General features: G+C 32.7%; 3 protein-coding genes across 3 annotated transcripts; 1 reads left to right on the top strand and 2 right to left on the bottom strand.

Annotated features, from left to right (window-relative positions):
* Positions 1-464: 464 nt before the first annotated feature.
* On the top strand, positions 465-1499 carry LOC119644619 (follicle cell protein 3C-1). The gene is made up of 3 exons (XM_038044245.1): positions 465-663; positions 728-1191; positions 1282-1499. The coding sequence occupies exons 1-3, from the start codon at positions 660-662 to the stop codon at positions 1462-1464; spliced, it is 651 nt and encodes a 216-aa protein (XP_037900173.1). The 5' UTR covers positions 465-659; the 3' UTR covers positions 1465-1499.
* A 1193-nt stretch (positions 1500-2692) lies between these two features.
* LOC119635675 (minichromosome maintenance domain-containing protein 2) lies at positions 2693-5557 on the bottom strand. The gene is made up of 5 exons (XM_038030623.1): positions 4905-5557; positions 4342-4821; positions 3365-3753; positions 3063-3295; positions 2693-2986 (listed from the first exon to the last, which is right to left on the bottom strand). Exons 1-5 carry the CDS (start codon positions 5466-5468, stop codon positions 2724-2726), a joined length of 1929 nt encoding a protein of 642 aa, XP_037886551.1. The 5' UTR covers positions 5469-5557; the 3' UTR covers positions 2693-2723.
* A 351-nt stretch (positions 5558-5908) lies between these two features.
* On the bottom strand, positions 5909-6535 carry LOC119636017. Its single transcript, XM_038031129.1, has 2 exons — positions 6444-6535; positions 5909-6380 (listed from the first exon to the last, which is right to left on the bottom strand). Exons 1-2 carry the CDS (start codon positions 6533-6535, stop codon positions 5909-5911), a joined length of 564 nt encoding a protein of 187 aa, XP_037887057.1.
* Positions 6536-24428: the final 17893 nt, after the last annotated feature.

The following is a 24428-nucleotide window of genomic DNA, read 5'->3' as shown; positions in this document are numbered from 1 at the left end:
AGTATTTTGGATAGTTTGAGGCCGATTTGTTGACCAATCAATCTGAGAAAAGTCAATGGGAAGCATTTATAGTCAAGTTTAGCGGGTTCAACAAGGTTTAGCAAAATTGCAGCTTGATCGCAACGGCCAAAACATGCCGGGCATAATCCAATAAGCACAATATGCACATATAAAAACATCAGTAGTCTTCATTTTTATTTTTTATTTTTTTATTTTTTTTGTTATTACATATCCAAGTTAAAATCTAATCGAAAAACGAAGTAATGAAAATAACGGAGGTTATTGTCCCCCCCAAATGGTAAGAGTAAAGCACTACACCTATGCTGTTTAAATGAAAAAGAAAAAGGAAAGCAATATAAATTTTGAAAATTTAATGCATTAGTAATTTAGGGAACAAAATTATTCAGTATTTCAATCTGATTCTTATTTTATTTGAATTCATTCAGAAGAGATATTGCCAAGCGATCTTTGAAACGTGTTTCTGCCCATTCGAAAATTGGGATAAACTTAATATACCATTAATGATGGAGATAAAGTAGAAAAATTGATTATTCAGTGTCTTTCTAAAGAAGAGCTTACCTTAAAGCGAAGACATTTTTATGAAAAATCATTATTAACAAATTTTTAAAGCGTCAAATCAAGTCATACTCTCGCTCACAATGGGTAAACAATTTAACAATATTATTAAATATATATTTTATTTTTCATTTCGTAAAAATATTTGCAGTGAATTTTTTCAGATTAATTTACATAAAATTAATTTTAATTATGACAATCGTTTGGCCAGTAATTGATTCTCGGGTAAATGAAAAGACCACTTTAAGCATTATCGATGATCATAATTTGACTGATACTCTTACGACAAGTGTAAGCCCTGTGGACCTATATACTAATAATAGCAGTAATCGGATGAGGAGTAAAAAATCGCAAGATAGAACAGCAATAACAACAAATTTACCTATCATTTCCAAGAATACTGTGGCTGATCATATTTCTTCATCTACGCCTTTAATAACAAAAAGTCCTAGCGCTTATGATCAAGTTCCTTGTACATGTGGTATATTCTTGGGCTCTCAACTTAAATCGCAAAATATTACTAATAACTCAGCATTAATTATCAGCGAATTGAATCGCTTTTATAATTGCGATAAACGAGGTCAGATGCGCTGTCAAACCAATTGTTTGGAACAGGTTTATAAAACTAAAGACAAGCTAAACAACATAAAATTTATTTTTAATATCGATCCGTGTTTTTCTTCTTTTATTTTTTCTTTCAAGCAGATTATGCAATTTTTACCCAAATCGGACCGTATCATATGCGCCAGTTCATCGGATGATCTTCTCAAGGAGAAGGCTTATTTACTAATTAAAAATTGCGACAACTATTGGATAAATACTAAGCTAACGTCTGGACATGAGTATTGTTGCAAAGATGGTAAACCTTATAAATGTACAAATAAATGAAACATGGCATGTTAGCCGACGAGAATAGCATTCGGTCAAACGCAAAGTATATATGATTTGCTGTAATTCAGACTCAAGTCCTCAAACATTATTCATTATTCATTTATGGTAGAAATACGAAATTTTTAAAATTTTTTATAAATAATTTACACCTAAGTATGACGTGAAATTAACTAAAATTCATTCAGTTTTGCTTATATAAAGAATATGCGTTTTTTTATATACTAAGCATAATAAAAGTTGGAAAACATTCACTTGATGTGCTGCTACTCGATCTGCGCACTATGTATCTCACGTTAACGAATGTATGTATATGTACATATATATGAAACGAGAAACTAGGATATGGTAATTTGGAACAAGAACCGAAACTAAATTAATTTAAAACTCTTTCCATCTCGCACTCGCAGCAACTTTTCTCAAAATTGTACGATGGGCAGAATTTCTTCAGACGAAAAATCCTTAATAGTAACCGAACATTCTATAAACTTTCTGTTATTTAACTTTTGAAGTAAATTTGAAGAATATAATCATGAAACCTCCCATTGATAACGGGTTTCGTAATCGCAATCAGAATGGCAAGGATTATGTTATGCAAAAAAAAACACACAGAGGAGATGCTCGTAGTTGGCATATCGCGCCACTATTATCTACATATTACCCCTTCCAAATATCACTTATGTAGAACGAAAACATGCCATTGCCGGCTTACGTAATAATTCCATTCTTAATAGTTTTCAAAGTCCAAAAAAAGTTTCCTTAATGGATAAACTTAAAGGACGTGTTGTCATTTCGATGAAGAATGCATAGCATTGTAGAAATGTGGAAGAAATCAGTGACTAAATGAATAATTTGTACTCATTTCTTAATGTCCATGTTTTACTTGGACAAGGCCTTAAAATCAATGGACACAAGATAAAAATAATATAGATATATGTAAATAGACAGAACGTTTAAAAAACGTTTAAAATAATAATTTGAATTCATTGAAGATTGTCAAAGGAACGCCGGACAGCGTACAAAATGTAGTCTACAATCTGTACAAAGCTTATAGGAATTGTAAAAATTTTATTTATTTATCAATTTATCTTCTTATGATTCGCATCACAGATAATATAAAAAGCGAGTGAATATTTGTATAAAAAAAAGTTAGATATTAATTGCTAAAAAAAAAGGTTTTTTTATTTGTTTCGAATTTAGGAACATTTAAAACTATTTATTTAGATTATGTTTATAAATTGTAATAAAAGTTACTTCAATTACGTGTTGCCGTACTTTTTTACAAATGAATCCAGCCACTGTTGAAATTGGTCGACATATTCATCAACAATAGTAATAAATGTAACCGCTCCAAAATGCGGCGGATGATTATCGTTTACACCATATACATGTTCTATAAAATGTTCGCACATAATAATGGCACCTACAGCATGAATAAGTTCAACGTCATGACGCATCGATAATTTAGCAAAGGATTCAGCGAATTGTTTAAGTAACACGAAAGCTTGTTTGGTTAGGCAATCTTAAGTGCAGGCATGAAATGACAAACATTTAATCAAACCATTATTCATTCTTACACAAGAAAATAATTGATTTACCTTGTCTGGTTGCTCGACAAGCCACAAAATAACTTTTTAATAATTTGGTAGCATCAGGTGTCCAATCGACAGTGCGTTCAGAGATAATAACCAAAAAACTGCGCATATCTTCGGTAGTAATCGATAAATGATCTATAGTTGATTCAAATAAACGCAGTGACGCTTGTTCTAAGGTATAGTTAACCAAAGCATCGTGATTATCTTCGGCAGCGTAAATTGGTAAACCAAAAATCCTATAAAAATTGAAAAATACATTTTATAAACTTAATTTTATATTAGTACTGATCGTAGCGTTGACGTACTTAACAAATTTATTAAACGTTTGCTGATCGTTGGAATTGTATTTAAATGAACGCCAATGAGCCCAAATGGCAGTTTGCAAAGGATAATTTAATGTCGACTTGTCGATAGGTACGCGTCCACTTTCCAGAGTTTTAAATACGCGTTCCGCGTTGGCCGATTTGATGCGAGACCAATCACCCACGTAGCACACACCGCCGTCGGCTAACAGTATGGGATTGGCCTCAATCCAATTATGATTGCGAAAACCATTAGTATTGCACGGTTTCATATCATCAATTGGTCCGACAAAACGAGTGGCCAACTGACCGACTTTCTTCATTAAATAATTTATCGTATAACTGTCGTTTCCAATAACAATTAGAGGTATGGGAGGTATATCAGCATTAGGCTAAAAACGATTCATCTCATTAGAAAAACAAGAAACAAATTGTATTCACCTTAAGGCAAACTTAAATAAATCGCCGCCACCTTAAATAAATACAAAAAAATTTTTAGTATTTATGGGTCGAGTCAGTTGATTGGTCGAAATATTCTTCTTTTTTTTTTTTCATCGATCTTTCAAATGTCCCCTAACAGGCATTTTTACAGAGTTTTATTTCAACACTTCTTAGTATTTATGATTTCTAATTTTGTATCCTCTGCGAGCGTGTCTGTTTGTGGAATAAAACCATCTTCATTATTGATATGGTTCGCGTAAACGCTCATTTCGAATACAGACCAACATAATGTAGTCTACGCTTTTTTGTCTATTGTGGATGGATCAGGCCTACGTTCAAAACTTAGCTGCTAAGCAAATTTCAAGTATCGCAACCGTCATAATTCCGATAACGGTAAATCGACTCAAAACATTACGTCCACCAAGAATATATGTAAATATGGTACGTACTTTTGACGGTCACAAACGCAAGGATAAAGCTAATGTGCATAAATATTTCAATGATGAGTATATAGAGAAAAAAAATGTATTTCTATTTACCCCTATGGAAGCTAAACTCAATAATAAACCCATCTTCAAGGTAACAAAACAATCCATGGGTATACGATCCTGGCATAGCTGGGCACTCAAAGCATAAATAAAAGCAAAATCTGTATATTTGGTTTTAATAACATCGTACAATTGTTTAACTGATTTAGGAATCGAAGACGCATCCGTGGTTGCGTTTTCGTTCGGTTCAACCGTAACATTTAAGTCATTGTCTTCGTCTTCGCCAGGGTACGATTCTTGATTGGGAGTAAATCCCAACATATCTTCAACTTCACGTTGCTCAAGATCATTAGAATTTTGGCACGATTCCGTGGTTATTGATTCTCCGTACTCTAAAGTTAGTTTATCCAAAACATTGTTTGAGCTTTCAGAAGGCACAGACAACGTATGCTTCAAACGAAAGTTGGGACAAGATGCCGCTAATCCCTCATTCGCCATCAGTTCAGGTTGAATTATTCCTTGTGTTTGACACTAAGAAAATAATATAAAATTATTGGTTATTCCTCGACTACAATAGCTAGCTAGTGCTTTTTCCTAAAAAGACTATTTGTTACCTTTCTTTCGAATGTGTTATTCTTGGTTAATTTAGCGGTATAAGTCTGTTCTAAGGCGGTTATTTTTCCAAAATCGACATCATCCATAGAAGGTAAGTCTAAATCAAAAGATTTATTTCCCTTAAATAAGGTGAATTCAGCCGGCCCTACTAAGTCTTTTGATTTGTCCGATTGCTTCTCTTCATTAACATTCTTAGTACAGTTATCAGTCTCATCTAAGATAATCTGTTCAATATGTGGTGTTGACATAACAACAGACGCTTCACGACAAGACGACCATAGGTGCATAGATTCATCCAGTGCGTTCATTTCATCTCTATGATAATTAAAATCACGTATTTCGAATTCACTGCCGGAAGGTAGAGACTCACGATTGAATTCCAAAACATTGCTATTGGAACTCCTCTGCGAGCCATTACTATCCGGTTGGTTAAGTGCATTAAGTAGTTCTTCATCAATTGGGGTTTCAGGGGGGCTGTCAAATTTTAGTAATGTATCCAATTGGCTGGCCGATATTTCACGAATGGCTGCCATGGTTTGATCTAAATTGCGTTGAGATTCCATGCTTGGAACTCTTGTGATTTCTTCTTATAATCGTAATATCCAGTTATGAGATAACGTTTACCCAATAGCAAAGTACAATCGTAAATGTGTTCTTTAACCTTTACCACGAGAGATCGAAAGATTTGATCTCTTTTGTTTGGTGTTTCTACTGCTGCCGCTGGAAGTATACGTAAAAGCCTATAATCTTTGGTACAACGAAGTCGCGGAAATTCGCTCATCAGATTTGAGCAACTACTGCAAATAGGAGCTAAAAAAAAAAAAAGAACAAAAAGATGCAAAGTAAACTCTGAAATACTACGTAGAAGAGAGATTTCATTCTTACCACCCGCAGTTGCGGCCTTTATTTTATTATACGTACAACAATAATAAACAGATTGTATGCTATAAGTGGAAAAAAAAAAAAATTCATTTCAACTTACGTTCGTCCCTAAAATGCACACTTACACTTCTTTTTCCAATTCCGTAAAGGCAACTAATATACCCACGACAAGACTTAAACCAGTTGGATATGCATGTAAATACGGTTCAAATAATAAATTTTTCTCGAACGGTAAGCCCGCAAAACGCAACAGCAGATGAACTTGATCGATATCAACGGTTTTTAAAGCAAACTCATTACCGACACTATCACTGCTGGCCTGTTTAATCATATCACGTATTATGCCGAATACGCAATATTTAACAGCATTCTCAAACTGTACTGGTTCCTCTAACGACAAATGCAACAATTCGTTGGAAGTTTTCGCGATATCTTCGTAAATAAAGGTTAAAGGTATCACAATGGCGGCCAAAGCATCTTCCGAACGCTTGGAATCTCTATACTTTGTAATGAATCTCTCACCGATTTCTTCGATACACTTCAACAGTTTATGGCCGCGCACAAAATTTTCTATTTGTTGTTGATCTCGAAATCTAATTAAAATTAGGAACAATGTGCATATCTAGCGAGTACTATAGGATATTTTTCATACTTACGATTGTGAAATATACGTATTGATTAAATTCGAGCCGCCTCGATTTTGTTCAGGTCGATTTATAGGAGTCAACGAATTAGGTACGCTGGACATTCTGTTTCATGTCCTGCGTTTGAATAAAAGCGGTACAATATGAAAAGTCACTCACTGTAAACATATGACTGGACTGCCAAGTTTTTATTAAGAGGTTTCGTCAGAGATTCTCATTTTCCAATTAATTCCTGAAACAAAGTGGAACATTTTGGAATAAATCAAAAATTACAACTGTGTGCAAAGAATGTTGTATTTGCTGATAACGTAAATATATAATATATATGTACCATAAATTTTGAATTAATATTATTATACAAAATATTGAGGTAAATTACTTTTCCCCATTAAGACTATATTATGGGCCAATAGTTATATAACTTTAAAATTGCGCAACCGTGCATGAAAATTATCATAAGAAATACATGTACTTGTACAGCCGAAAGTGGGAAAATCAATGAAAATATTTTTTTGTTAAAAGATTAGACAGATAGATGACCCCAGAAAAGTAATTATGAATTCAAGCAAATACGTTAATATCGCTCAGTAGTCTGCTAAATGCACAGAAAAGTCAAAAATTGAAAATATTATTGCATAATATTATATTGCATAAATATATAATAATAATGATTGTAATAATAATAATAATAACATAATAATAATAATATAATAATAATAATTATACTTATAATAATGTAATAATGATAATAATAATAACAATATAATAATAATATAATAATTATAATAATAATATTATTATCATTATTATTATTATTTTAGACTAATGAATTGAATTCTTAGACTAAAAAAAAGACATTGAGCACTAGCAACACAGGCTATCGGCTCAATAATAATATAATTATACTAATAATACTACAATAATAATAATAATGCATTGTTAAAAAGCTATAACGAAATTAAAAGACGAGAAGACCCTGCAAATCTTTATTATTAGCTCATTAATGGATTTATAGATAACTTTTCTTTAAAGGAAATTAATAATTTTATTGCGATCATATTGAAATTTAATTAATTTTTACTTAAATCGTACATCCATTTATGATTTATTGATCCGTTATTATGATAACAAGAATAAGTTACTTTAGCGATAATAGCGCAATTTTTTGGGGAGAGCTCCTATCGAGTAAATAGATTGTGACCTTGATGTTCGATTAAGATATTAATTTAAATGCAAATGTTTAAAAATTTCCGTCTGTTCGACTTTTAAAATTTTACATGATATGTAGTTCAAGTCGGCGTAAGCCAAGTTGGTTTCTATCTTTAATAACTTTTAGTATTTTAGTACGAAACGCATGGACCAAATATTGAATAAATAATTATTTTATCTTTTAACTAATAAATAATAAATAACTATTTTGAAAGAAAAGTATAATTAACTTTTGCTACATCGGATTATCGGATGCCTTCATCTATTATATATTAGTTTTGCTATGGAAAAATTTCCAACTAATGTATAATGGATTTGCACGATTACGTTACAAATCAAATGTTTCTATATTATTTTGAAAATACGGTGATGTTATTAATAGGAAAGTTTAAAATTCTATGTACAACTGAAATATCTAATCTATGTAACTTATTCCGGAATTTGTAAATGATGCTAAGCATTCGTTTCGCGGATGAAAGCACACGTAATAATTGTAAACAAAAGGCGCTCGAAACGGCTGCGCAACAGCACATTTTTCTTCGCCGGAGGTTTGGTTGGGAGTTGGGTTTAATGGGCTGTGATCAGTTGAGAAGAACTCAAAAAAAAAAAAAAAAAAAAAAAAATGAACGACAAGGAATTTGGATTACCTTGGCCTATTTTTTGGAACTTAACATGTGCAGGCGTTGTCACAAAAAGTAAGCTCTCAAATGGAGGCTCCTCTTATATGCGGGCTTTCATAAAAATTGTAGCTTTGCATGAAAATAATGGATACTCTTTGGTATATTGTTTTCAAAACGAGTGAGGCGAAGTGGTATACGGTATGTAAACCGATGCCCGATTCTAATGTTGTTATTTGTTCTCCCTACGTCTGTTCGAGAAAATTATATCGCACACTACCATAATTATGCGTGAATTTCTCAATAAAAACTTAAACTAATGTTTTTCCGCAAGGACCGTATTTCTCTGATATGGCTTCCTATGTCGTGTTCAAAGAAAAATTTTCTTTGTAAATATTTTAAGTCAATAGAAGCTGCTAAAGAGCTGAAGGCTTTTAAAAAAAATTTTTCTTTTAAATTTTTTAACTAATGCAGCGAATAACATGTAATTTCTGTTAGATACTAAGACTTCAGTTACCGAAGTTTTGTATGAACAATCCATTTTACTCGAAATGGGTCAATTCACTTAATTTGCTTTTGGTGGCATCAGTACAGTTGCAGAAACAGTTGCAAGACAGGCAGCTGAAATTTACCGCAAACGTTACTTAATCGACTAATAATGGAAGATAAGATTGAAAAACGGGCGTGATCTGCCTATGCAGACGCCAAAACAATAAGTAATTGAACTCAAATAGAAATTTCCGTTCATCTGCATATTCGGTTCCAAAATAATCCCAATGGGTTTACTGATCCACACTACATTTAATGATGAAATCTTTATTCTAATTTATTGCCAAATTGTTTCAACTGGATGAAGAATGTCTTTGAGAATATGACAGGATTGCAATTGAAGTTAAAAAGAAACGCTCGTGCACGTAAAGATTGCCAAATTCTATAATGCAAACGAAATATAGCATCCGATCATCATAATAAACTTTACAACCATTATTCTGAAGCTCGAAAGGTGAAAAGGTTCTCATTAACCCATTCTGGTGTTGTAGTGTTAATAGCAACTTTCTTAATGTAAAAAAAAAAAAAAAAAAAAAAAAACTGGATAATAAAGAAATATAGATGTGGAGGGTACGTGAGCATGGTTCACTTTCCAAGTTAATTCTAAAAATTTTCCTACAGAATTCTACTACAAGACGGACGGATAGATTTCTTTAAATCTACGAAGCATTTTGTATGTTTTTCTTTTTTCGTCTTAATTGATATGAAAGCTAATAAGTGAATGGAAAATTGAAATTTTTTTTATAGTTTAATTAAGTTTCAACTCTCGCTCATGTCTCTACGAAGTTTAAGTTTTCCTTCAATGCCAGGAGAGCAATATTGTTAATTAACACAACAATTTTAAACAAAGTTTTTTTTAAAAAGAAAGAAACCTTTGTTTTTATCATTTCCATTCTAGAGAGTATTTAAGACGAATTCCTTTAAATGATATTTAAAACTCTGAAGCAAAAAGATGGGTCATGTGTCGAAAATCATTCGCCAAATAAATTTTGCCGTTTTTCTATATACCTCAACGGCTGCTCGAGCGGTATATTGAGTTTGTGCAGATACATGAAAGACTTAACGTAGATCTTCTTTTTATCAATTCATTCCGAATAATTTTTTTAATTGATTTAAGAAAGTCTGTCCGTCCGTTTATTGGAAATCTGGCCACGTTTCGTCCAAGTCACAATTTGACATAAGTTTTGATAACATTTGGTATAATATTCGAGCGTGTTTTAAGCAATTTTTGAACCCGAATTGCTTCGCACCGTTTTCACGATCGCCCCCGATATAAAAAGTTGTTTTGAAAATCAAAATTTCATTTTATGTTTCTCGACAAAAAAAATCATGAAAACTGTATTCTGTATTCTGTTTCTATATAAATGTCGAACATATTTAGATGGAATGGGACACTTTTTTGTACCCGTTGCTTAATAAGAGTTCCTGCAATTGTATGGAAGGAAGGTTCAGTTTGTAGTATTTTGTGCTGAAAATTGTTATATATTGCTAAATCTTTTCATAGAAGGGTCCGAATGAAACGTAAGTCTTTCTATGGCAGCAAGATTTAATTATTGATAGTGAATAGCTAAGATAATTGAAGTATTTCGTTAAATCAGGTCGGTTTAGTGTAGGGTATTTAGGGTAGTTCGCTTTACTCGATTATAAAAATTTAATTAAGTTTTTGTTGTTGTTGTTTTTCTTGTTGTTATTTCTAATATTTGTTCATTTTCTTTTCCTAACAAATCGCATTTTACATTTTATTCAATTTAATGTCTTTGTTAAGCTTCACATGCATTCATCTTATTTGGTAGAAAATCTGTGCAAGTATACGAGCGAGCGACGCGCGTTAGCTTTTTGTATTGCAACGTACCGCGAAAATTTATGGCTGACAAGAAATTACATTAAAAAGCGTGTGCCACACATGTTTAATCTATTGTTGTTGTTTGCATTGTTATCTTATCATTATCCCCATCACGCACAGATTAAAGGCATATCCATAATGTCAAACCACTTGCCAGAAGAACGTAGCGAAACATCAAATTTGAAAACAATTTAGTCATGTCCATCCATCCTTGCATCTGTTCTTATATGCAGGTTAATATTGATAATAGTCCAAATCGATCCAAAAGTCATGTTCACAGCACAACATAAACTAAGTTTGCCTCATGGTTTGGTGGGCTTTCTCTTCTTGTCCATATCCTACATAAAATCTAATAATAACAATTCCCGCGCATAGTCCAATTGATGATCTTACAGGACCCGTACAGAAAATGCGGCAAAAGCGTTCTCGTTCGCTGAATATTGTAGAGAATCGAAACTTTATTACTTTCGTTGTTTTTTTTTTTTTTTTTTACATAAACTTGGTGGGTATAATAAGATGCGGCTAGAGTCGCGTATAATTTAGTTTTTTTTTTTAATTTTGGGTTTTGTTTTCTTTTCTTTAATTTTTTTTTCTTTTTTTTTTTTTTTTTTTTTTTTGGTTACAAGCAAACGCTCTTACGGTGTTAGTTATTTAAAAGGCGAATGGTGTTATTCGTTTCCTAGGCGCCTGTTCATATATTTTATCTTTTCAAAATTTACATCTGGACCCATTGTCTGGTTGAGCTTATGGTGTAATGAACAATTGTAGAAAGATAAATTTTCCATAAGCTATGCTAGAAATACAAACTATACCTATCGTGCCTTTATCGTGTTATGAATGCTTTATCTTACTTTCAACTGTTTACGCCATATCCGCTAAATATAGTTTATTATCGAATAATTTTCGCTCGCCGTTAGTAGCTAATCGCATTACACTTTAAACTTTATGTCCTATACTATCTTTTATGCATCACGATTTTTCCCCAATACAGTTTAGGCTAAATACTAAATTGATACCCAACTTAATATAACTCATTTTCCATAAGCAAATAACGTTTAGATAAGGATTTATTCAGTAACGTTAGCATTATATTGTAAACTTTGGTATATCGTGTTAGCTGTTGTGCGCTATCCGTTACACTTATTCAGGCTTGCATAAATGCGGAAATAAAATGTAGAGAAGCAAGGATATGATGCGGTCACAGCATGGAAGATGTATATCGAAACGGTAAATGCCATGTTTGTACCGATCACTGTAGCTGAATGGGTGCACGCGCTAATCAAAGTTAAAGTATGGACCTGCCGCGAAAGAAATTTAACCCGGTTATGCTTCGTACTCCCGCTTCCTATGTATATTATGATATTGGAATATGCGATTGCCATTAATAGTTAATTATGTTACGTGAGTTTGTTCTTCATTAACTGCTGCCTTCCGCCAGTCATCGTCTTTTATCCGTTATCGTATTTTCATAAGCTTCTCGTACTGAGTGTAAGCACCGCCTCTCAAATAGATTTAGGATAAATCTATATGGTCATAATATTCTTAATGAAATGTTTTGGCCTAAGGATGAGACCTGAAAATGGCCTTGATTGTTTGAATAGTTATTATACACGTGGTATTTAGGTTTAGGTAGACAAAAACCCATGAAATGTACTAAAATGCCAAAATTTTGGACATATGAAGCCGATGAATTTCCTTATAGTTGCTATTGCAAACAGAAAAAGGCAAATTATTATCGTGCGACGAGGTCGATCATTAACTATCTACACAGTGAACTTCATTTCGAGATAAAATAACAAAAATTACACTTTCTTTCTTTCAAGGCGAAGTGCGACCGGGCCCAAGATGTGAATTGCCGTGAAAGAAAATTAGCAAATTGAAGGTTCTTATCAAAGATCCTATTAGTCTTCATCTATTTTCGTCATTTCCATACCCCATTCCTCTTTATAAAACTGGGTTCAAATGCAACATTTTTGTCACATTCTCAACTTTCCATTATCACAGACGGAAATAGTGTAGCAAGTTTTTTCTGAACTATAAAATTTTTAAGTTATTCTCCGTTAGCTTTTTTTTTTATTGGTTGCACGAAACACGATTATCCGTAGTCAATTATCCACTATTTGCGATCTGTTTAAGTTTTCTCTTTCATTGTCCATTAATCATCATTGTAGAGATATATGCTGGCAATGCAATCGATCTTTAGTCATAGGAAAAACAATGTGCGTTCTATTGTTTTATATACTATTAGTCACAATTAAACACTCAACTATCAACAGTTTTGTGATAACAAAAAAAAGAAAAAAAAAATGCATTGTGATGCTTCCGATGTCAGTGCGGTCTTGCGTAGAATGCGGAATCAAAGACTGTACAAAATAGTTTTTAACAACGGAAAGGTAGAGTGCAAGAACTACAGTGTTTACCGATTTTTCTTTATGTTTTTCCGCAGCTCTTCAAAGTGCCCCCCATAATGGCAGGATTTATTTTTGCATTTCAGAGATGCCTTTTTAATTACCTGTCCACAAACTGAAGGAATAGCAAACGACATTTCTCAAGTCATAATAATTCCAATGTTTTCAGTACAAAAATCCCTGCGAAGCGTTCAGAATTGTAGCTGATTTCATGACTTGGTATTATTTAGATTGTTTTTTATATTAGTGTTGCTGTTGCTGTTCTTGATGCTATCGTTTTTTCTGTTGCTATTGCTGCTGCTTTTGCTGTTGCTATTGCTGTTGCTGTGCCTGTCATTGTTGTTAATCTTGTCCTAGACAAAACTAAAATACAATTGACTTGCTTTGTATGCAAGATGTTCGTGATGTGCTTTCTCTGATACTAAAGGATAAATGAAGTGTATGTATATATTTATATATATATATATATATATGCACAAGATGCAAAATGAAAAGAAATCCTTTCAACAGCATACCCTTAAGCAAAATATTTATGCGTTCGTAGCTGACTTGTGTTAACAAAAAAAAAAAAATTGCCCTAGTAAAGGAATTGTCTACTTGTGCTGACACTGATACCTCGAAGCGATAACATCCTGTATATGTTAAGGGCATTTATTTCATTCTGAAAAAGTTTCTTATGTCTTGTAAATGATTGGATTGAATTAAAACCATTTGAGGCAATACGAGAATTAGAATTAAACGTAAAAGTGCTCGTATCGTGGCGAAATATTATCGTAATCGCGGTCGGTTTATGATGGACTGCCAGCTTATATGGAGGAACATAAATTATTATATGATTTACAGTTTGGCTTTGGAAAACTGCACACTCGACACGAGTCAACATAAACAAATACAAATAGTACCGAAGAGGCGGTCTCAAATTTAATTAGATATATTTTTGTAGTGATTTATTCGAGGGACTTAAGAATGTTGTTCGTATATTTTTTTTCCATTTCAAAGGCTTTCGAAGGCTTGTAAATCATTCAAAAGTTAGTTATTTCGTCAATGGATGTACAAGCTTTATTGGGTTCAATGCGTTATGGAGATCGCATCGCGAGATAGTGGATTAGGTCCATTGTTGCTCTTCTCAATATGTATAAATGATATAAAAAAGCTTAATTTAATTGATCGATTGGTAAGGTTACCAAGTTTGCCGACGATCTGTACTTATTTTATCCTTGCCTGTATAGGTAAGATGGTAACCCGGTAAAGACTAAGATGACGGCAACGCTAAGATAATGAATTCTTGCTTTATCTCTCTCTCTCTCTCTCTCTCTCTCTCTCTCTCTCTCTTGCCTGTTCTTTGTCTCTGATCATACTTATATATAGAATGAAAATTAAACTAAGAATTTAACTTGTATAACATAAAATAAAATAAATTGAATCGATATTCTTGCAAAATATGACGATACTAAAAACCTATGTCGAAAGGAATTCATCTTTAATAAGACAGAATTAGTTCACCTTAAGCCGAATTTTTCTACTTTCAAGGAATTCTCCCTCTCTCTCTCTCTTAATGGAAGAATTTTAAATGAAATCCGCATAGTCAACAAGTATTTGGTAATTACATGACACTCAAAAGGAATTAAGTGCAATATATAATTACACTTACATTGTATCGCCATCGTCTCTTTATGTCTGCAAAATAATGCATTGAAAATGATATACAAGTTCTCGATACGTTATATAATCATTTCGCTATATAAGAACATTTGTATGCAAGACGGTATTATTAATTACTGGGCTGCTAATGTATGCGTTCAAATGTAATCACACTGTCGGTCAGTGTATCATATCTAATTTACACAATCAAACACATTTTATTACGAAAATGCAATGAGCCTAAGAGTTTCAAGATGCGGATTCAAGCAACATATTAATTACATAGGTAATGAAAAATATAATCGCTTACCTTCTGATTTAAAGTCGATTATAAGAATATATATATATATAAATTTTCTTGCAAAGAATATTTGCACAATACGCACGCTTCTGTGGTAATCTAAATTACATATTGACGGACTTATGAGTAAGTATTTTTACATCCTACACCACTTGCGGTACAGAATTTATTAAGTTAGTGCAGCCGTATGTAACGTGCAGAAAAGTTTAAGAGAGATCCACGTTTTATTGCTAAGCCTGTCTGTCCGTCTGCCCATCTCCATTTCCGTCCATGTATCCTTGCGTTCCGGATACAGACCGCAATTTTCGAGATATTTTGATCAAATTTGATAAGACGAACAGTTTTGAAAATATTTAGGATCGCAGGACTTTCTCGACTACTTCCAATATAGCATTCTACTTGAAAAAGTCGTTATGCAAATGACTGTTTGATTGATATGACGGGCCGTGCCGCCGTATAGTGTTTCTACTTTTTTTTGAACCACAAATCAAATAAACAGAAAGAAATGAGATATGAGAGTTCAATGAGAACTTACCCCATATAGTTTTTTTTCTTCTCTTGTTAAAAGTCAGTTTTTTCAACAATTTCCTAATAAATGATCGTAACACACACACGACAACACCATTTGGGGTAAGGATGTATTGAGTTTGCACGGATATGTGCAATATCCAGGTCGTCTTTCGACAGGACCTTTATTTCTTATAATAATTGATTCATTATCGTTATCTGAACAAATTGCGGCCGATTTGCGCATCTGTTAGCTCAATATTTGATCGCGTGCACCTTTGCTCAGTCCAGAAGTCGCTATTGCTAAGGTATTTTAATGATTTTCAGTTTATATTTTGATCCAGGGATGCAACCAATTTTTAGAATTTATCTTGAAAAGTTCATTGGATACGAAAAAAATTTCTTATCTTCAATATAACCAACAAAAGTCATCACAAAACTGGATTTTGACACTTGGCAACTTTCGACAAAGTGAAATCATTTTTGTCAAGCAACTGTTCTGTAGTCGTTTATAGAAAAAATAAGGTTTTACTTGGCAACAGGGTCGAACTTGTAAGATTTTACAATGAAGATTGATTGGGAATAGAGATCTGACATATAAATTTGCTCTAGACGTTTTAAATTTCTAGGACATAGGTACAGTGTTTTGCACTCCTTTTGCAATACAAGCGTTTTCATGAGAATTACGCCCATATATGGTAACGAGATTCAATTTTTAGTATATTATGATGAAAATTGTGCTCAAGTTTGATGAAATCGATTAATGTGACTTTTAATATTCTCGCGATGTGACGTAAAGATCAATTAATGCGATCTATTAAGATTTTTAATTTATGCACAATGTTGCGTTTGAAGTCATACCGTCAAGTTAGCAAACAAACGATGATCGCAATGCATGATCTAAAGCAAATGCAGACAGACAGACTATTATGATATGAAATTTAAAAACTTGAAAATTCAACTATATGTTTGCCATGTTTTCTTCGTGAAAGTAATTTTTTTTTACCACATCGTAAGCGATTTATTTTTCTTCTCTTACCTGTCCACTTTAAATCGTTGATGTGGTGCAGAAGCTTTTCCGCCAATTGTTGCCTTATCCCCAAACGATTGTTGGGTGTTTGGTTTTGAATAATTTACGCTTGCTTTCATGTAATCGAAAGATTATCTACTGGTTAATTCAGAGTTAAATAATTGCTGCTAGTTGGCGTCAAAATTCATTTAGATTGTGTGGAAATAGCCTTAAACCACACTTTGAATCTTTCAAATTTTTTTTGTTGATGATTAGCAGAAACACGTCACTCATATATAGCTGATTATATAAGGTAAATTTCATATATATATATATATATATATATATATATATATATATACACACGCATACACACAAGTTTTACTGGTAAGTTTGCGGTAATCATTAATAAGTTTGGAGTCATCCAAACTGATTTACGTCTTGTTGATGTATTTTGGGTTCGATGATTTACTTAAAAGTGTTAAATTTTCGCAATCTTTGCGCAAGCGTGCTCAAATGGAGCACAAAGGAGCATTGTTTATTTATGCATTGGTAAGCTTTTCCGCTACAAATGTGGACATCAGAGTTAATTTCTTATCGGGTTTTCTAAGACTGGGTATCACTTCACCTAGACGCAATTATCAAGCTGTGACATCTTCATGGCAAACTATTATGTTCGAGTTTCAAGAAACAGTGTTTGTCCCTGCGCGAAAATGTGCGCAAAATATATATATATATTTTTTTTGAAGCATTGAATAAGTTAAACTCTATGGTAAAAAAAAAAGGAAAGAAGCCGCAAACATGCTGCTGAACCATGAATAATGGAAGCTGATCCGATCAGGGACAGTAAACTGAATTATTGAATATGCATCCACTTGGAAAAATTGAACAAGAACTAGCTAGCCGAGTAAAGCTAATGCAATAAACGAAAAGTGTCTAGAGTTTGCCGTTTCAATGCGTTGATGCCCGATTTCATACCAGAATTATAACTGTTTTCGATCGATGAGTTATTATCTGTCCGAGCTATACATTGCTTATTACGACAATGCCTAAGAAATAAGTTCTATCGAGGATATGCTTAAAACTTCGGTTGTCCTGTCATTAATAAGATAGTAAACATAGTGGTTAGGGACAGACAATACTCTGAATTGATCGTAGCGTTCCGTTATAGATGGAGTTGCAAGAACTATTTCTACAACTGATATGCATCCTAAAGTTTTTAATTTTTCGATATTTTCGATATGTTATGTATCGTGTATGTATGTAAAAGCGAAAATATCATCGCTTATACGGGTGCACTCAAAAAAAAAAACCAAAAGAAGCGGTAAAATTAAACAGATGTCATCAAAATTTACAATAAATGTCCTGAAGGCTCGTACTATCTCAAATTTGTACAATTATATAATAGATAAACATTGCATTGTGGTAAGTCCCGGGACTTTTCATTTCATATGTTGCATAAGCAATCGCACGCTATCATTTGCGGTGTGCAAAAAATTTTCATTACTCCATACGTGTGGTTATGTTAACCGACAAATTCTATATAATTTTTTTTTTGTTTTTGTTTTTTTTTTTTGGTTTTGGACTCTGACCAATGGGTTTTAACACAAATTCATTTTTACAAACATATAACATGTAAGTATTTCATTAATATTTAAGTTTTTTTTTTTTTTTGGTTTATCTCTTTTTTTCTAAATTCAGTGGAAAATAAATTTGAAGCAAACCTTCTAGAAAAACGTAAACAAACCTGTTTGCCTTCTACGAGGTTCTTATTTAATATCATTAAACTTTGATTGTCTTAAGCAGCTCGAAAGAAAATCTCACAGCAACAGTTAAGTAAGTTAAGTTTATTGAGCTCTTTAGCTTTTCAAGGCCGTTTCTTTGAAAAAAAAGCAAAACAACAAAATAACAAAAAAAAAAATTTATTTAATTTCTTTGTAAATTAAAAATTTATTTATATACAAACATTTAAATCTTTTTTCTGAAAATTTTAATTACTCACTAATCAAATAATCATAATAATAATAAAATACTTTACGCAAAACTTTAGTTAGAACAATTTAGTTATAACAATTAGGTTAAGTTGACAACGTTAGGTTATATTGTTCTATAGAACAAAATCGTAAAGAAGACGCCGCCTATTGGTTAATTCTAATCTTGAGTGTTGCAAGTAATTAACTAATAATAATAATAAAAAAGAAAGAAAGAAGGAAACCAACGTATGGCGAATACACTCTCCGATGGAGAATTGAACTTCGGTCTAACTGGTTATTATATCATCGATGATATGAAATCGCGTTGGATAATAATGCATTTAAGCCAATTATTTGTGCGATTAAGTATCGCCTGGTGACAAATAACTCAAGATTTATTTTCACGCGATCAACACTTATTGATAATAGTAAGGATACATATATGAAAAAGTCATGTTTACCTTCATATCCACAATGCAAGCTAGATTGTTAATAGCGAGCGTGTGCGTGAGGATTGTTTCTGTCCTGAACATATATAGACATTCTAAGAAGCCTTATAAGTAGATCAAATCTATTTATCAGATCCCATCGTAGGTGGGATGGTGTGTTTTGCTTCTGCTATATGGATGGCATTAATTCTTTTCGTATATGACAGACGAACATATTCGACAAATTTTTGTGGAGCTTTTTTTTTTCTTTTTATTTTTGGTATAGAAACATAATTGTCAGCGAAACTCTTCCAAAAAGGCTAAGAAATCATCAACGTTCGTACACATACAAAGGCGTCCGTCTGTGATAGCAGTGGGATCAACTAATGAAAGAACGATTCAACAATTGCTGATAAAATCGACTCTTAAACGAGTAAATTGTTCAACAGCTCTCAACGAGAAGCACAACTATACCATAGTGTTACTATACTATAACGTCATTATGTGTCTGTCCTTCAAATCACGATTGCTTTGCAATTTTCTAACTCGAGGGGACATTCAAAGAACAAAGACGACACGAAAACAGGTTATATAGAGCGGCAGTCTATCGCTAAGTACCCTACATGTCGTCACCTAATAAACTTACTCATGTAACGACCGATTAGAAAGAGATAAGTGGTTATAAGGTAAGTGATTGAAAAAGTGATCCATCCGAGATTTTTCTCTCGGGCTAAAACATGTCTGTGTACCGAATTTCATCCAAATATCTCAGAAATTACGGCTTTTAGGTTGAAAAAAACAAGACGGGCTGGCGAAGAGATAATTTAAAAATCACTTTTTGCAACGATCTCAAGTCCTTCTGAATGGCATCACAAATGGTGTAAGGTACAACAAGACAATTAAAGTTGAAAGAATAATTAACAAAGAGTTGTAACCATGTGTCTCCAACCGAAAATTGCTTTTATAAGAGTATACAGAATCAACAAAATTAAAGACAAATGAATATATATATATATATATATATATATATATATTTTTTGAAAATCTGAAATTCTCGTTAACTTTTGTTTAAATTATCTGTGACGGGGAAACGAATTTGATGCTGACTAGAAATGTGTACTTTTTCAGCAAATTCATGACATGTACATATATATATATATATATATATATATATATATATTTGGCTTTGCTAAAGGAAATTACAAACGCATGTAACCGTTCTTCAGTGATGGATGCAAAAATATTAAAGCAAAGCTTCTATCCGAACTTAACTTTCGTGCAATTAAAATCCTTTTCGTTCTTCCTCATAATTACCTCTCATTATGTGGCGTGTTCAACAAGTTCCTCGAAAGCCGCAGACTACAATTCACCACAACAAAAGCATGTAATTTGTTTTATTGTTACACTCTCCCCTAGCACACAACATTGCAATTATAAATACGTATATATATATATATATATATATATGTATGTATATCATTTTTCTGGGCATTTAAAGAAACAATCAGTAAAAACTCAAGTTTCTTGTTCTCTGTAAAGCGACATAAATTTACTAAAATTTATTATTCTCTACGTTTGGGGCAAAGTTAATGGGCGGCATTGATTCATAAAATAAGATAAGGCTTTTTAACAAAAAAAAAACATTATGAAATTTTGTTAATCCTTGAAGTGTGCTCTTGGATGCGATATTCTATGCGCCCATATGCACCCTCAACGCATCAATTACTTTGTTGTAAATGAATTTTATTCTCCCCGTAAGCGTAAGCATACATATGTATATATGGGCACATGGTCATCTGAGCATACTGATCAACGGCAAATATTTATTAAAAAAAAAAAAAAAAAAACAAAAAAAAACAAAAAAAACCGAAAAAAAAAATGAAAATGAAAATGATTCCATTGTAGATTAGTGCCAAGAGTGACTGCATGTATGAAGGCAGCGATGGTTTTATTTTATGTGTAACATTTGTTTTACGTGTCGTATGCACAACTGAAACTCTAACTTGTTTCTTTGGAATGGACAGCGACAACAACAACAACAACAACAACAACAACAATAGTAACAAAAGACTCTGGGTTATAAGTTTGTTTGATTTTTATGCTTTAGCCTAACCGTTAGCTTAGAGTAGAGTTTAGCTGCTAGTCTGGTCTTGTCTTGTCTGGTCTGGTCTGGTCTGGTCTGGTTAGTTTGTAATTGTATGCAGCATGGATTACGAAAATATAAAATTTTTTCAGGCCTACTCCATACGCTTAACACCAAACGCATGATCAGTTGCGGTTTTTACTTTCATTCGAACGGTTGATGTTTTTTTTTTTTTTTATTTTTTTTTATTTTTAAGAAAGAAAATCAAACCTAAAGCTTAAGATTAAACGTTTAAAGTCCGTCGCTGTCCTTCTCATTCATTTAGAATACAATTTTTTTAAATGTAAACAATTTTTAAGCGTCTATTGCAGTTATTTTTCTTTTCTTTTCTTTTTTTTGTTTTTTTTTTTTTTGTTGTTGTTGTTTGTTTTTGCTTTGCTATTTTAGGTTGTAAACATAATATCACCAGCCAAGTAGTGATCAAGTTGAAGTTGAATAAATAATTTTTCGAAAAGTAAATGTGTATTTTTAATATCAGTTAAAATGATGCGAAATAATGCATTTGTGCTGTAATTATTTGATATGAAAATTACGTAAAAATTTGAAATAAAAATTGGTGTTAAACATGTTTTATGTAATACTGTGCAACCAGTCAGTCACTGCATTATGAAAATCAAGTTTTTCTTTTTGTTTTGTGGAAAATTAAATACAAGAAAATGGAAAAAAAAAAAAACTAACCGTAACTGCAAAAATTGGGAAATTTTAAAAACGGAAAAAAAAACATTCGAAACAAAAAAAAAAAAAAGAAACAAAAATAAATTAGGAATTAAGTAAAATTGCATATAAGAAAAAAAAAAAAAGAAAGAAAATGCTAAAAATGATTATAATTACATAAAATAAACAAAGAAAAAAAAAAAAAAATTAAATACTTAGTATCATTTATCATGTATTGAAGTCTTAGTCTTAGTCATCGTTGTAATGTTATTAAATTTCAGGAAAAAGTTTATACATCTTTTAGTATGAGTCGTGCACAAGTTTGCTTCTGCAGTGTCAGCGCACTAATGTGCCCATTCAGATCATTTTTACATAGAATATTTACCTGATTTCGATAAGTATTTGCATTAAATTTTTAGATCGGTACATAATGTATTGTATCGGCATTTTAGTTTTCAATAGGCGGACGGAAGGACAAAAAAAAAAGAAGAAACCTCGAAAGCAAAACAAATGAGTGAACGATAAATAGGACGAACGGATGGAAAGATCAACAAACAGGCAGATTGATACATATATGCAGTTAGATAGACGAAGTAATTAACCAAGTGAAGACGATAAGACGGATGAATCGACGAACGAATGAATGAATGAATGACTCACGGACGGAATGTGGTTAAATAGAAATACGGACGAACAGAAAAACGAATGGATAGATGGATAGCCAGCGAGATGCATGTACGGTCCACATGGATGGACGATCAATAAGCGGATTCCACGAAGAAATGCGCATATGGATGAATGAATCAACCAACGATTAATTGGATGGACAGACATATGAAAAGACCAATAATCGACACGAGGAATAAACCGAAATTTTAGTTGAACGGTTAAACGAATGCATGGATTGGACAAGTCGATTGGCTGAGGCAGATTGGATGGAGCGATGAAATAAATAAACCAGCATGGGAGGATAACCTGATGAATGAATAATTAAACAATCGTATGCGTAGATCAATGATCAGACCAAAAACAAGTGCATTGATCAGTGAATAAAAAAAAAAAAAAAAACAAAAAGACTAAAAGGATAAAGGATAAATAGGACGAAGGGGCGGAAACAAAGCCGGCACACGAAAGGACGAACAAACAATGCCGAAAAGGTCATCTGACCAATAAAGGGCTAGGCAAGCCGGACAGTGGATAATTACATTAAGTGAAATGAGATGCGCACGCGAATATTGACACAGAGGCGAAATGCTTGAATGGACAGGACTGTCGCGAAGTAATGGCACGAATTGATGCGTCGATAAATAATCGAGGCGCAGTCAAACGTCTCAAAATCTTACGTAATAATGAGAAAATTAAAGAAAATTTTATGCGCGCATATGTTGATCATTATGAAGGGAATGAAAAAATGTATTCCCTTCCTTCTCGCCACACACATGGCGATGGACACAAGAAATGAGTAACATGTGTGACTTTTATATTCACATCTCCAGGTGCATATAATAAATTTACATTAACCATAAATTAAAGACTCTTTAGTTTTCATATTTGTTATGAGATCCGCATACCTCTCTTGACGAAAGACGTGTACTTAAGTCATCAGAAGTTTAGCTGAGAAATTCTTCTACTAAAAGCATTTGCCTAAATTAAGAGACAAGCAATGCCCGCAATTGCAAGACAACACGGAGTTCCCAACACGATTTCAGTTTCTAGATCCATGGCACATGTCGTCAATATTAGGAAATTTATCGGGCTTCTTTACGGGTGTATTTCTGCAACTTAAATCCACAATTGACTTAATTTACCAGTAAAGAGATTTCCGAAAAAAACCCCATTTTCGACAACCATTCGATAAAGGAAGAGAGAGTTTTGATAATTGGTGCAAATCAAACCAAATCATAACCAAAAAGGAGGATGAATGCGTCGATTCTCATGCCCACTAATCGCTTCCTCTCTTTTTCGTTAATATTCACTTGAGGTAGGGATTGTTAAAATTTACCCGCACGAGAGCAAAGTTATCATCCTTGTGCCCTGATACCACCATGTGTGTGTATGTCTGGTAAGCTAAGAATATTAAATTGTGCAAGCGCGGCGTGTGCATGTCTGTACGTACACTCTACATTCAAGACGCGATTGTTCACAATAAATGTATGTAAATGTGCAAAATAATTAGTTTGGTCCGCTGTTAACAATAATTGGACAGTGACGTTTGCAAATTTCTGTTATCTTATCTTTCGTTGAATTAATGAAAAAATATTTCAAAATCACAAACCGTCGAATAAGATAAATAATAAGGAAATAATATAAAGCCTGTGCGAGATTTTGGTCCTGCCGTCCTTAAGAGTAGGAATATGATGGAAGATGATGGATTGCTCTTGTACACTTCCATGTTGATCTAATTATTTTCGCTTAATGAAAACCGCTACATTTGTATTAAGTTCATTCGGTTTATGAAAATTCATTTACTTATTTGAACCAGTCTGAACTATCAAAGGGGAAATTGTCTTTCTTGAGAAGCACAACAGCACTTTTCACTTAATAGAATTGTGTTCAAAAAAAGATGTTGATGTTTGATGTTGAATGAGAATCGAAAGAGCATTTGCAAGCAATCAGTTTTAATACTTTTAGACAAAGTGGAAATAATTACCATTCAGTGTGCTAACGCAGTTGAGTTACTCAGCAGAGCTGTCTGTATAAGTGTTTAAAGAATCA

This window comes from Glossina fuscipes, unplaced genomic scaffold, assembly GCF_014805625.2.
Source record: "Glossina fuscipes isolate IAEA_lab_2018 unplaced genomic scaffold, Yale_Gfus_2 0, whole genome shotgun sequence".
Classification (NCBI taxonomy): Eukaryota; Metazoa; Arthropoda; class Insecta; order Diptera; family Glossinidae; genus Glossina; species Glossina fuscipes.
Note: the sequence above shows the minus strand (reverse complement) of the source record. Positions and strands in the feature narration are given on the sequence as shown.